The 13651-nt window shown below is 38.0% G+C and overlaps 1 protein-coding gene across 3 annotated transcripts in view; it reads left to right on the top strand.

The window, feature by feature from the left end:
• The window catches only part of ABCA4 (ATP binding cassette subfamily A member 4), a 66111-nt gene that overhangs the window by 35227 nt on the left and 17233 nt on the right, over window positions 1-13651 (top strand). For all 3 annotated transcript variants that reach the window (XM_052666400.1, XM_052666399.1, XM_052666401.1), the window contains exons 19-32: window positions 1330-1507; window positions 2686-2817; window positions 3547-3686; window positions 4610-4747; window positions 4988-5175; window positions 5851-5941; window positions 6551-6756; window positions 7161-7209; window positions 7720-7958; window positions 8324-8448; window positions 9058-9156; window positions 10161-10350; window positions 12375-12469; window positions 13419-13451. In XM_052666400.1, coding sequence (XP_052522360.1) covers window positions 1330-1507; window positions 2686-2817; window positions 3547-3686; window positions 4610-4747; window positions 4988-5175; window positions 5851-5941; window positions 6551-6756; window positions 7161-7209; window positions 7720-7958; window positions 8324-8448; window positions 9058-9156; window positions 10161-10350; window positions 12375-12469; window positions 13419-13451 — 1903 coding nt within the window. The remainder of the gene's footprint in view (window positions 1-1329; window positions 1508-2685; window positions 2818-3546; window positions 3687-4609; window positions 4748-4987; window positions 5176-5850; window positions 5942-6550; window positions 6757-7160; window positions 7210-7719; window positions 7959-8323; window positions 8449-9057; window positions 9157-10160; window positions 10351-12374; window positions 12470-13418; window positions 13452-13651) is intronic.

Here is a 13651-nt window from a genome sequence, read left to right as displayed (position 1 = left end):
AAATCAGTACTAGCAGAAGTTAACAGAGCACAGCAGACAGTATAAATGTGTTCTAACTGCTTGATGTACTTCGAGCATATCGCAGAGCCTCCATCTGCATCCCCTACAAATTCTGCTGCCTAGTAGCAGACCTAGATTGTAAACAATTTTTGAGGACATAGAATCAGAGCAATATTCCCTTTTGCTCACTACCTTTTGAGTGATGCAAAACAATTACTGGTCATCTGTGTTTGCCTCAGAACTTGTCAATTACTCTTCCAGGCCCACTGGGTTAAAAGTCTAGATTCCTTCAAAAAGCAGAAGAAAAAGTATTTTATAAGCATAATTTTATTTCAAATAAAGCTACCCCATCTAGATGAATTATTTCATCTACTCCTTAGTACATACAGCTCTCTAGTGTATGATATGTCTGGGACTTTTCCCAAGCATTGTGTGTAATAACAGAGTCTTAAAAGCCACTAATGGATGTGGGCCTGGTTTCACCCAGATGGTATTGGCTGCTTTCCACACAGGCCTGCTGGATACTGAATGATTTAAGTAAGCTGCAATTGCAAAACAAACCTTCCTGCAAAGCCTTAAGTATTCTGTGTAAACAAAAGTGGACGGGAGGGTAGGGGGAGGGATGTCTTTATTTAAATTTCTCAGCTCCCATAATTCATATTGCCCGGGGGCTAATTCACTTCAAAAGAAATTTGTTTTGTCTAGAAGTTGATCCAATAAAAAATCTGATGATTCTATTTATAAGAATACATTTTTAATCCTGAGAGATAGCCATTCCATGTTCTGTATCATGTTAGGTACTGCCTAAGTTTAGCTGACCTTGGCAAGGGGGTAAATTTCACCTACCAGGATTAAAGGCAAATCTTGTTTTTTAAAAGCATCATGGTAAAAGAATGCACAGCTGGGCAGATGATTTGAATGGCAGATTTCAGCCCGGCTGGAGAGGCAACATGCTGCTTGTTTAGTGTAATCTCTTGGCCTATCTAAGTATCTGTAGACAACTGTATTAAATAATCTGCTACACAGTATAAACAGAAAACTTGTTCAGCTCCACCTGATCCAGTGAGTTTACCTCTCCACAGACCATTGTACTTCTGGGCTCCTTTTCTTCTGCAGCTCATACCTGGGTGAATCTAAGTAAATTGAACTGCAGTTAAGAATTTTTTTCAGTTAGATGCAGGTCTGACTGGAGAATCTGGCCCTGGCACGTGATGCCATATTTTACTGGGTATGTACTGTTGCCTCTGCACTTACTGGTGTGTCATCATCAAAGCAAGGATCAACACATCATTGTATTCTTTTCTCATTCTTGATTTTTTTCTTTTCAAGTAAATACCTTCTGTGAACCTGAACCAACAGGATTGATTCCAGGAGTATGCATTCAGAACCTGGTGAAGATTTTTGCAAACAAGCCTAAGCCAGCAGTAGATAGGATGAATATTACTTTTTATGAAGGCCAGATCACAGCCTTTCTTGGTCACAATGGAGCAGGAAAGACAACCACCATGTAAGTCTACATTTCAAAGCAGCAAATCCCTTGCAGTAGTTTGAGTTCTGAGACGCAGCCTTCCCTTTTCACTCTTCCCTTGTCTCACCACTCCTGCAGTAGACTGACACACAGCATCAAGTTTTTCCCAGAAAGGAAAATGCTGCTCCTAGACAAAGAAGAGGTATTTTGGACTAGCCAAAGCACTGAGGGGAAGGCGAGTGAGTGAGCGACAAAAGCTAGTGAAATTATAGAAAGTAAGAAGCAGTTATTTCCCCCAACATTCATTTTGCATGTCCAAACTCCCAGTAGGTGAAAATGGAGGAAGATCTTCTGACTGATAAAGCTGAGGATTTGAAATCTGCTACAGTTTGCACATTTCTGGTTTTTCTGTCTGACTTTGTCAGTCATGTTTTTTTAAATGGTTTATAAATTCAGATCCTCTTTAGACAAAAATGTGCATGCAAAATTACATCCAGATTAAAATATTCCTTTAGTTCTAGAACCGTGGAGTCCCAAGAAGCCAGTCTTCAGGACTGCTGTATTTGGTAAAATAGGATTCATTGGTGAACAAAACATTTAATCAGCCTGTGATGAGTTCACCAAACGTTGAAAGAATTGAAGTGCTTCAGTACCATGCTCTCTAGTTTTTTAATTTAAAAAGACTTATTTCACATGCACTGTAAATTGCCTTCAAAATGTTATAAATGTTTTGTAAACATTTTTTTTATTCTCTTGATTAAAACAAAAATGTTTTTTGCATCGAAATTTTGGGAACCAAAAAAATCCATTATACCATCCATTTGCAACCTAATCTTCTGCCCCAGTCTGTTTCACAAAAAATAAGGGTGTAGGGCGTGTGCCAATCAGCATGGCTAGAGACCTTAAAATATAACTGCTGCTACTGGGCTTCATTTTAGACCCATTTGTGCACAGGAGTAGTGTAACATGCTTAGTAAATTATTCTGAAACAGAACCATACAGTCTGGTGTATCAGAAGTTTAACACATTAGCAGATCCGGAACATTCTCATCACAGTAGGGTGAGTATGTATTTGTATGCTTTTCCATTAGTTTTCTTCTAAGCCCATAATAAGAAGTCATCACGCTCCATCTAGTGGAATCATGCAAGATGTCTTCCTTACCTGGACAGAAGCATGAGTGAGTGGGCATTTCCTTTTTTGTTTTTTTTTCTCCCAGGTCGATAGTGACAGGCCTCTTCCCACCTACTTCTGGAACTGTGCTGATTGGTGGCCTGGATATTCAAACTCACATGGATTCCATTCGACAAAAACTAGGCATGTGCCCTCAGCACAACATCCTGTTTAATCAGTACGTATCATTTCATTCTAGTTTTCAGAGTTAAGGTGTATGAGTGGCTTATCACCACAGCCTGTATGGTTTCTCTTGCTGTGCTGATAGTAGGTGTATCTCAGAGGTACTAACTCTTAACACACCTGTGAGATAGCTATTGTTGGTGCACAGTAGAATTCTGTTGCATCATTTAGCTGGGAACAAAGAAGGCTGCAAAGATGACTGTTCTTCATATTGTTTTATGCTGTAGTGTGGATTGGCAGGAGTTCAGCTTGGTGATTCATGCACTGTACTTTAGGACACTTTTTTTTTTTTCCTGAAGGACAAAGGTCTGGACCAAGAGGGTAGCAGCAGGATATTTTTATGCCCATTTTGCACTACCACCCAACAATTGGCTATCTGATGATTTGCAGCCTCACTGCCGTCAGTTTCTTGTCATCCCAGCAGCAGCCTTTCTTCCTCAATACTGCTGTCCATGTTAGCTTACATTTTATTATGGTATATGGGTAACTTGATGCCTGCTATGCCTGTTCCTCTGGTAGCAGTTTCTATTTTGAAAAGACAGAGGAAGGTCCTATGACACTAAGTGAAGTGTGTTGATACTAAACAATATCTGTGATTCAGATATGGGGCAAAGCAGCCTCTCCTTCTTCAGCAAAATCTATCTATAGCTGTTTTTTTGTTGTTTGGAAAAAAATCTGCTGATTTGTTTAAAGTACCTTGGTGCTTTGCTGTCTGATTTCACAGCCTTACTGTAGCAGAGCACATCTTGTTTTACTCCCAACTGAAAGGAAGATCCAGGGATGAAGCTGAGCAAGAATTGGAAACGATGCTAGAAGACATGGGCCTCACTCATAAAAGGAATGAAGAGGCTCAGAATCTGTCAGGTGCCCACCAGATTTTTTGAAGTTTCTTTTTCTGCTGTTTTTTTCTTGTCTTTAAGTGGTGAACTCAAGTATTGAATTCCATATTTAAGGCTGCATTTTGCCACATCACTGTGCACTATGGTGGTCTTCACTTTCAAAGAAATTGCTTAATGGAAATACACAAATAGCAAAGCTGACACTACCTTTCCTTAAAGTTTCTGCTTCTAAAAATTTGACATTCAAATATATTTGAAATTGTTCTATTTAAACAAATATATCAAAAATATATCTATCAGTGTAAGAAAAAAAAATACAAATACAAAATATAAACAGCAAAATCAATGTCTACTATTTCAAGGCAAATTAAATATTATGCCACCATAGAATCACCAAGGTTGGAAAAGACCTTGAAGATTATCTAGTCCAACCATCCACCTACCACCACTATTTCCCCACTAAACCATGTCCCTTAATGTCCCATCTAAAAGTTTCTTGAACACAGGTAATTGGTCCCCTGATCCCCTGCTTGTGTCAATACAAATAATGCAGAATACTCCTTTAATTCTAGAAATAAAAGTGCAAGTAGTATATCTGAATATACTTAATTCTAGATTCAAAAGCTGAATTAAATAAACAGCCAGGAACTCTTATACTACTTTGTCCAGTTTGCCACTTTAAAAATTGGCCAGTTTCACATGAAAAATCTCAGATCTTCATCCTTTTGCTTTAGAAAATGTCACGCTGAAATGATAAATTCCATTTAAAAAGCTGCTTTGTACTTCACAATAAAAATGTAACCACTGATTCAGCTTTGTAGAAGCATTTCTTTTTCAGGATGGATTTTGTTTTATTTGTACCAATTTGTCCCAACTCTGAGAAGCTCTGGAAGTTACATCCCTACCTCCTGCATAGTTCATTTCAGATTCCTGAATGTCCTCTTGTAGGTGGAATGCAAAGGAAACTGTCTGTTGCCATTGCTTTTGTTGGTGAAGCAAAAGTGGTGGTCTTGGATGAGCCCACTTCTGGAGTTGATCCATATTCTAGGCGATCTATCTGGGATCTTCTGCTGAAGTACCGTTCAGGTAAGAGGTTTGAGTGAGTGAACTGAGTTTTTAAGAACCTGTTACAGACTCTGTACAGATACAGTGCCTCCTTTTTAAAACATGTTAGTGAAAGGCATACATGCTAATAGGGTTTTTTGAGCAGACAACTGTGGTTGTTGTGAATTGTGAGTACAAGCTGGGTACAGAAAAAGACCCTGCATTAATTGCCAAAAATTGTGCGCCATTTTGAGTTCCTGAGAGAGTCCTTGTTCCTTTAAGGCAGAACCATCATCCTCTCAACCCATCACATGGATGAGGCAGACATCCTTGGAGACAGGGTAGCCATCATATCCCAAGGGAAACTGTTCTGCTCAGGCTCTCCTGTATTCCTCAAGAACTGCTTTGGATCTGGCTTCTACCTCACCCTTGTTCGCAAGGCGAAGAACACCAGAACTGGAAGGAATGTAGTAAGTATGCTCTTTCCTCCTTGCACGTGTAATCTGAAACGTTCATGTTCGTGCCCTGCACCAAAGTAGAAAGAAATCAAGTGCTACTTCAGACTGTAAAACTGAGTACAGAATAAAGGAAGCAATGACAAAGTTTGGTAATACCTCATGAAATTATATGTCTGCATGAAAATATCTTTAATAATGTTATCTGATTTTATGAATATAGATTCAGCAGGGCAAGCTCAGTGGACATGAAGCCTTCAGTGGTTTATAGTTCACTTTCTTCAGTTATGCATACTAGAGCATTAGCCTGTCAAATTGCCTCTGTGCATATACTGGTCTTTCTGCCTGAAGTATACTGGTTGTAAACATAGTGTTCTGTTGAAAGTAGCTCAAATACCATGCAAGTAGAAATTAAATTCTACTTATAGAACGTACTCAATATGATCTTTATCCTTATGGCCACTATTCTTTGCATTTCCTCAGACATTTGCATGTTATTTAAAACTGATGGACACAACTTGTGCAGTAGGATTTATGTTTTCTGTGTTGCTGAATTCAGTTCTCGAATGACTTTCAGTGCAGTGTTCCAGATGATATACTTTTCACTGATTCAAACTGGTGAACCCTTACATCTTATTTGTCCGTATCTGAAGCACTTCCATTTTTCCTTCTGTTGCTTGTCTGTGCTAGTCACTTTGTAGCTGTGGATCTCAGTGCTCCTGCTCCTGTTCCGGCTGCGCACACAACAATGAAGAAGGAACTCAAGAACAGGAGCTAGGTGGTAAGATGTGGGATGGTTTAGCATTCTGGCACGTGGCAATGTCTCCTGTTGTGCTGCAGTCTCACCCCCGCAGATCGTTGCTGATGAGGTGCACTTTTCCAGCACTTGTCTAACATTTGTATTTAATTGTAAAAGTCAGTAAGGTCTTTTTATGCTTTTGCATACCATTGTCCCTTTTTGGGAGAGATTATATAGTGTCAGACACAGCTGCTGAACTGAAAGTTTGTGTGCTTTGAAAGTATAAACTGAATTTAAAACAACTCTGCACCAAATATGTTTTATTTGACATTGAGAACTGAAGCATGTCTAGAGCAAAGAAAAGTGGTTTTCTCAGACAAAGTCAGTTTCACCTTTTTATCTCAAAGAAATTAAGAAGATATTCCTGAAGGTCTTGTGTTTTACTACAGACCTGAAGTAGTTCCCAGTACATCATTCTCAAACCATAATTAGGAACATGGTCCAGTCAATCTACAGAATTAACTGAGGTACCTTAAAGCTACATCATAGAACGATTTGGGGTTTTTTTGTATAGTACAAGCAACGGCTTCTGAAATCGTGCTATGCGTGATTATATATACATCCTTGGAACACTGTTTTGACTTTTCACAGGAGATTTGAATGAACTAGAAGAAGTAATTCATCATCATGTCCCAGAAGCAAAATTAATTGAAAATATTGGTCAGGAACTTGTTTACCTTTTGCCCAATAAACACTTTAAGCAGCGATCTTATGCCAGTCTCTTCAGAGAACTGGAGGAAACACTGGATGACCTGGGACTTAGCAGTTTTGGAGTTTCAGATACACCACTTGAAGAGGTAACAGATTAAAACATTTGCTGATCTTACTGTGAGTTCCCCAAACGTTTTCTGACACTGTTCTTGTTCTTTAACAAGTAACCTTACTAATTCCTAAATATCCTTCAAAACCTGTCACGTGTGCTGTAGCACACTCAGAAAGTCATTAGAATAGGCATAACGAAAGGATCCAGGCCTGACTGTATGTTAGCCTTGTGGAGCATAGCTCATTAGCCTGAAATCTCTTTCTTTGTATCTAAGTTGTTCACTTCTTTATTTTCTGATATATTTCATGAGAGATCTCTGATTGTCTAATAAGCAATACTGAAAAGGTACCAAGTTTTTTTTATGGCACATATGGTATATTGTGTTTCAGAGATCAGGTTAATGTTCTGTTCCTAACCAGATGTATCTGTCTGTGGCAGGTTTTTCTAAAGGTCACAGCAGAAGCTGACCCTGAAGTGCAAAAAGCAGGTATAAATCCATGTATCAGTATTTAATAAATTTTCTTGTGGTTGGTCTGTATTCTAAGTACCAAGTATTAAGAAATTCTCACCAAAATGCATTTGGTCAGAGAACACCTGTTTTTAGGTCTTGACATGATGTATGAGAAAGCAGATGAAGTTAGCAGAAATACTTTTATTTTTATTGGATGAAGTCCTTAGCTATGCAAGTAAAAATGTAAGATCCAGCCCCCAGATATCAATTGTTTTTATAAGAAATGTTTTGGTGACCATTAGTCCATTAAAAACATACAGGATTAACTAGTTAATCTGGCCGAGTAAGAGTGTTAACCTGTATGATGATGCTGGGTACAGCTGCACTGCAACAACTGTAATTAAAGCAATCTGCTGATGTGATATATACATTTGTTAAAATCTGGAGCTCAATGAAGTGTTTGTGTTTGCATATATGGAAGTAATCATCTTCTCTGTAACTTTTCATCTGGATAACTCCTATTATTAAGTGCATTTCTTAATGTAGGAGACACTCCAGAAAATGATTCAACTCCTGGCAAAATTTCTACTGAGAACAAAACAGCTGAACAGACTCCAGTGGAAACCAATGACACTTCTCAAATGCCAGGCATAGCAGGAGATCAAAATGAAGGCAAAGGGTCCCTGCAGTATAAAGGTTTTCAACTTGTGCATCAGCAGTTCAAAGCACTGTTCATCAAACGTTTCCACCATGCCTCCCGCAGCTACAAGGACTTCCTAACACAGGTATTGTCTCACTGTTGGTGTCCTTGACTATTTTCTCACAGTGTTCTTAACACTGCCTTTCCCAGCACAGAGGTGCTGTAAGTAGTCCATAGCTGTTCTGAATTATGGTTCCAGCTGTTCTGCCTCTCACCGTTTTTCTTTATGCCTATAATCTGTAATCCTCACCAAGTACATGATTTAATCACTATCAACCCAGCATACAGTTCTTTGACAACCAGAGTCTTAACTGAAATCGTTGGAAATGAGATAGTTGGTGGATGGTAGCTAAACCAAATCCTGCTGTCCTGTCTTCATTTATGTGTGAGTTGTATACTGTGTCACTCTACAGCGTATGTCTGAGTGTGATGTTTTCATGTCCCCTGCAGATTGTCCTGCCTGCTACTTTTGTGTTGCTGTCTTTAGTGCTTACAGTCATTATTCCTCCATTTGGAGAATATCCTGCCTTAACCTTAGACCCTTGGATCTATGGACAACAGTTTACTTTCTTCAGGTATGAAGAATCAATGAATAAATATACTGTAAATCTGTCATATGCACTCACTAGCATTTAGGATCATGAGGCTCTATCTTATTAGGCTATCCTCATTCTGTGTAGTACAAGAAAGGAGGAATTCCGCAGCAAATCTCAAATAGCATGAAACTGGTGCAAGTGCGGAACAGCTGCTAGTATATCTAACCAGCAGGACTCAGTTATTATATGTGTTTTGTATTCTCCTTTTCCTACCTGAGTTTATGACTTCAGCACATAAGAAGTTAGGTATCCTAACGGGACATCCAGTACAGTAAGAAATTTGACTGTTCCTCATATGCTATTGAACTACTCCTGTATTCATTATATTACAAAGAACAAGATTCAAACTTATCTTTTGACCTGTGATAGGATTATTTATAATCAGTACGTATTTGAGTACAGCTTTGAAAACAAGATGAAAGCAGAGAATCTTAGGTTTTGTAATGCTGGTGCTTACCTGTTTCAGCCTATGCTCCATGATGCTAGATGATTCTGAAATATTGCTGTCTTTCCCCAATTGCTTATGTATATTCTAGTTCAAATATTTTAACTATTTCCAATGGAGAAAGTCTCATCTTCTTCCCTTAGCAATGAGCGTCCTGGCAGTGAGCAGATGGTCTCCCTCACTAATGCTTTCTTAAATAAACCTGGATTTGGAAATCGCTGCTTGAAGAATCAGTCTTTTTTGTAAGTTACCAGCTAATATCTATTGAAATAGACGAGTAGGATATCACCAGTAGTGCTGGAGTAGTGGAAAAAGAATTAGTTGGCTTGACATTTTGCTTGAGCCAACGCTTCAGATTTGTTCTAGGCAAGAATATCTGGTATTGGGTCAAAAACAACAAACAGCAAGAAAATATTTCCTCTGGGTTAAAAGTCAGTCACAGTGCTACATGTGAATAACTGGAAGCTCTTGTGGCCTTGTATTAGGAGCAACTTTGAAATGTGTGAGTAAGAGACTGGAATCAAGCCCAAATCTTCACAGCTTCCCTGGCATTTTCCACATGTAAGTGCCTTCAGATTCCTCTTGTTTCCAGTGATGTTTGGAAACAACATCTTCAGCAGTTGCTTGGATAGTGAAGTACTAATAGGGCAGTCTTTGTGATTCAGAGTTTTTTTTCACTCTGAATTGAGAATTGCATCAGTAGATCTCTTTATTTAATGTTAAATTTGTATTAAGTTAAGGCCTATGTGCCCTGATTTGAAGTATCACTGTGACACTCTTCTTTGCCACTCATTTTCTCCTACCTTTCTCTCAGCCCTGATATCAGCAGCTTGATTTTTATGGCTATTTTCTCTTCTTTTTGTACAGAACAAGCCAGGAGGAGACATTTAAAAAAAAAAAAAAAAAAGAGGGAGGGAGAGAGAAAAGATACTGCACGAGTAAGGAGAAAAGAGAAAGATATCTCCTTGCAAAGGTGTCTCCTCACTGATTTTTCTGTGTACTAATTCGTCAGACAGTTTCTTTGTTTCTTCAGTTTCCCATCTGTAACCTGAAGGCATTAAATTTGCCAGAAGTTTGGAGGGAGATTGTACTTATGTTTATCAAGGACTAGAAAGTGATGTTATTATTCGTAAGTCACTAGACAAGATCTGAAGGTGTCTAGTGAAAACAATGTGATTTTTGTAGATTTTTCAGCTCTTAAAGTTCATCTCTTAAAGTACAAGTAAAAGACTCTTCCTCTATGCAGGAACTACCCATGCAACAATATGCCTACTGCCTGGAATATACCTGCTGTTCATCCTAACCTCAGCAGCCTCCTGCTGAGTCAGAAGTGGAGCTCTGAGAATCCTTCGCCTTCCTGCAAGTGCAGCACTCACAAGAAACTCACTATGCTGCCAGAATGCCCTCCAGGAGCTGGAGGCCTCCCACCACCTCAGGTAGTGTCCCTGTGCTATCAGTACTTTCAGAAAAGTTTTGCAGTAAGTGGTAGAAAAGGGATTAGTGTTAAGTATCTTGCCATGGAAATATACATGGAAAGAACTGAGTATGGTTTTTAAGGGAGCAGGAACAGTTAGAGTTATGAGCTTGCACATAAAAATCATATGAGATATGATGACTATTTTCATTCAACTTGCAAGCATTTCATTCAGAAGAACATCACAAAAAAAATTAACGATCAATCAAATATTAAAAAAAAAAAATCTTAATTCTTGCCCCAAAAGAACAATTCTATTTAAGTGATTCTGTTTCCTCAAGAGATGGAAAGAGAGAAGGGAGGGAGGGAGGAAGGAAAAATGTCATAATTTGGAAAACTGTGGAGTGGAGTCATCTTATTTAGAAGAAAATGAAGAAAATGTATGCTAAGTCAATCCCATTTTTTTTACATGTATTTTAATTCTTTTTCTAGAATGAAACTAGTAAGCAAGTGACATTAATTTTGTATGCATGTACATGTAGTACTTTAGTAACCATTGATCCTATAAAGAGATGATAGCTGCATTCCTACCAGTTCCTATCAATGAATAAACTTAGTAACATCCTTTATAAAATGTACTTGAAGAGCATGTAAAATTGTTTGATGAACAAAGGAGAATTATAGTCAGTTGTTTCCATTTTCTACGTATTTTTCCAATAACTTAAAGAAAACAAAACTGCAACCACTCTCATAGCTCACTGTGCAAATTGTTCAGCTTTAATGTTCCTGTTTGCCGGGTTTGCACACATTGGCAAAATGACTTACTAAATAGAGCTTTTTGTACTAATGGCACCAGGATAATCAGTTTCTGAATCCAAGTCTTTGGTGTGTTGTATTAAAAGAATCAAAGTTTGTTTTTGTTTCACTATCGCTATTCACAAAATAATAAAGCAAAGTTTCAAATTCCTGTAGAATTCTTCTGTGTGGAGAGAGAGAGAGAGGAAAAAAAAAAGAATAAAGTAGTTACATCATGATCTTATTAATAGCATCCAAAGGTATTTCATATTTCCAAGTAATCTTAAAGTTGAATTTTGCTAATTGCATATTGAATTCTCATATGTGAGAAGATAATTTAACATTTCTAATGCAAATAGGATACAAAATAGGTGGTGGTGGGGATCCTAGTCCTCGACGGGGCATGTATTATTTTAATAACATATTATCCCAATCATTTTGCAAGATACAATCATTTTGTATAACGTGTCATGAAGATACATTTCATATTGAAGTCTCTTCTAGGAAGCAATTGTATATAAATAATTGTGAAGTAGGTCTAAGCATGACTACCTCATTTAGTGAAGGCACTATGAGTATGCTGCCAATCTTCCTGTTAGCTACCTAGAGTCAGACAGATTTGTAATGCAAATTTCTGTGTAATCCAGTGCTGTCACTTTCTGGACAAAGATGTCCATAGAGAAGTTCCCACAGAAAGTGGGAATATCATTTTCAGATTGCATTGTTTGTGCTCTAAAATTGTTATAAGCATTTTCTGCTCTGGGAAGAAATCATTGTGTTTGAAGTTAATGGATGATGTAATTGCAAAAAAAAAAAAAATTCATTCAAAGTATGTAATGTGCTGGTGAAGCTGAGTAGATTTCTGACTTTCATATTCTTATTTCAACTTGCTACATTGTAGGAAACAATGAACTACCTTATTTTCACTAGGCCCTCAATGTTTTTGATAAAGCTCCTTCTTTCACAGTGAAGAGAAAGATTTGAGCAACCTTGGCCTTTGTTGCAAGTAACTCAGGCCAAGTTTCAGAATGAATTGCGTCAGTTTTGTGTCAGGCATTGAAAATTTCTGTGATATTTTGATCTCTGTATGGACTTTTGGGATAGAAAATGTGTTGACCCACTCTGGTTTCAGTGATACTGTGAAACTGAACAATTCCCGTGTTATAAAGGCTTTTATGGTTTTACAGACAAACAACAGATATAGAGACTTCAGAGCTTCATGTGGCTGAATGGGTTTTCTCTTTTTTCTAGAGAGTGCAGCACAGCACAGAAATACTTCAAGATCTGACTCACAGAAATATCTCGGATTTTCTGGTGAAAACATATCCCATTTTGATAAAAGGGAGGTAGGCATGAACTGCTCTGTTTCTCACGTGACATTTTATACCTGCCTGTGAACATAGCATCTGATTTGTTGAGCATTGTGTAGTCTTGAGCATCATGTCCTTATTCCTGACTTAAGAATAGGAGATATCTATTTTAGAGGAGTTAAACTGTTTTTATTTTAACAGTTTGTATAACCAATTGCTCCTTTATAGACAGAGCTAAGTTTCGATGTCAGTGGCATGCCATGTTAGCAACAACTGTGTCAATGATGAACGAAATGGTGAATTGCAGAGTTTCTGATTTGTGTCCCTGAAGAACTGTAGCCACACCAGTTTGACCATCTGCCTTAATTAATTATAATTTGCTTCTCTGAAGTTCTAAAGGGCAGTAAGGTAATATAACCTAGGTGCATCTACCTACTGTTAGCTCCTGCGTTTGTCTGAGTGTCTTGCATGGTAGCTGGCTGTGCAGTTGTCCATAGCTTAATATTGCTGATTCAGGTCTTGTTCTCTTTTCAATTTCTAGAACAGTTCTTGATATTTCCATCATATTAGTTACGTGCTAGCTGCATTTAACTGATTCTTCTTTGGGCATGTCAGAATTGCTTTAGATGCATCTTTTAAAATCAGTTCACTATAGATTTAGGATAGAGACAGTATGCATGTATTTAGAACTCCTACTTGTCTCTGTATGAGCTGGAGATGAACCACGTCAGAAAATAAAAAAACTAAAAGTAATAAGCCCACCTTAATGAACACCTAAAGTCCTGACAACCAATGATTCAATGTAATCTGCAGATTTAAAAAAAAACCATACAAACAACAAACAAACAAAAAACCCCCACTGCATTGGAAACCTAAAGATCTGCAAAGCATAGGAGTTCATCTTTAATTTCCATTTAAGCCTGACAGTATATCAGTGACTTTGGTTCAGTGCATTAAGAGACAGAATTCTCTTTGTCTGTTTCAGCTTGAAGAGCAAATACTGGGTCAATGAGCAAAGGTAAGAAACTAATTCACAGATGGGGATGGTAAATAAAGAAAAACAAAGAATTTCTGTTTAACAGTGGGGCCTCACAATGTTTCTCTGAATGGACAAGGGGAAGCGTGACAGATAGCATAGAACAAAGAGAAGACTGCGGTGTGAAATAGGTTGGTGGGTTGTATTTGTTTGGACTGCCCCACAAGTGTGAAGGCCAGAGA

The sequence above is a fragment of the Tympanuchus pallidicinctus genome, unplaced genomic scaffold, assembly GCF_026119805.1.
Source record: "Tympanuchus pallidicinctus isolate F22 unplaced genomic scaffold, pur_lepc_1.0 scaffold7, whole genome shotgun sequence".
Classification (NCBI taxonomy): Eukaryota; Metazoa; Chordata; class Aves; order Galliformes; family Phasianidae; genus Tympanuchus; species Tympanuchus pallidicinctus.
This window is presented reverse-complemented; position numbering and strand designations above follow the sequence as displayed.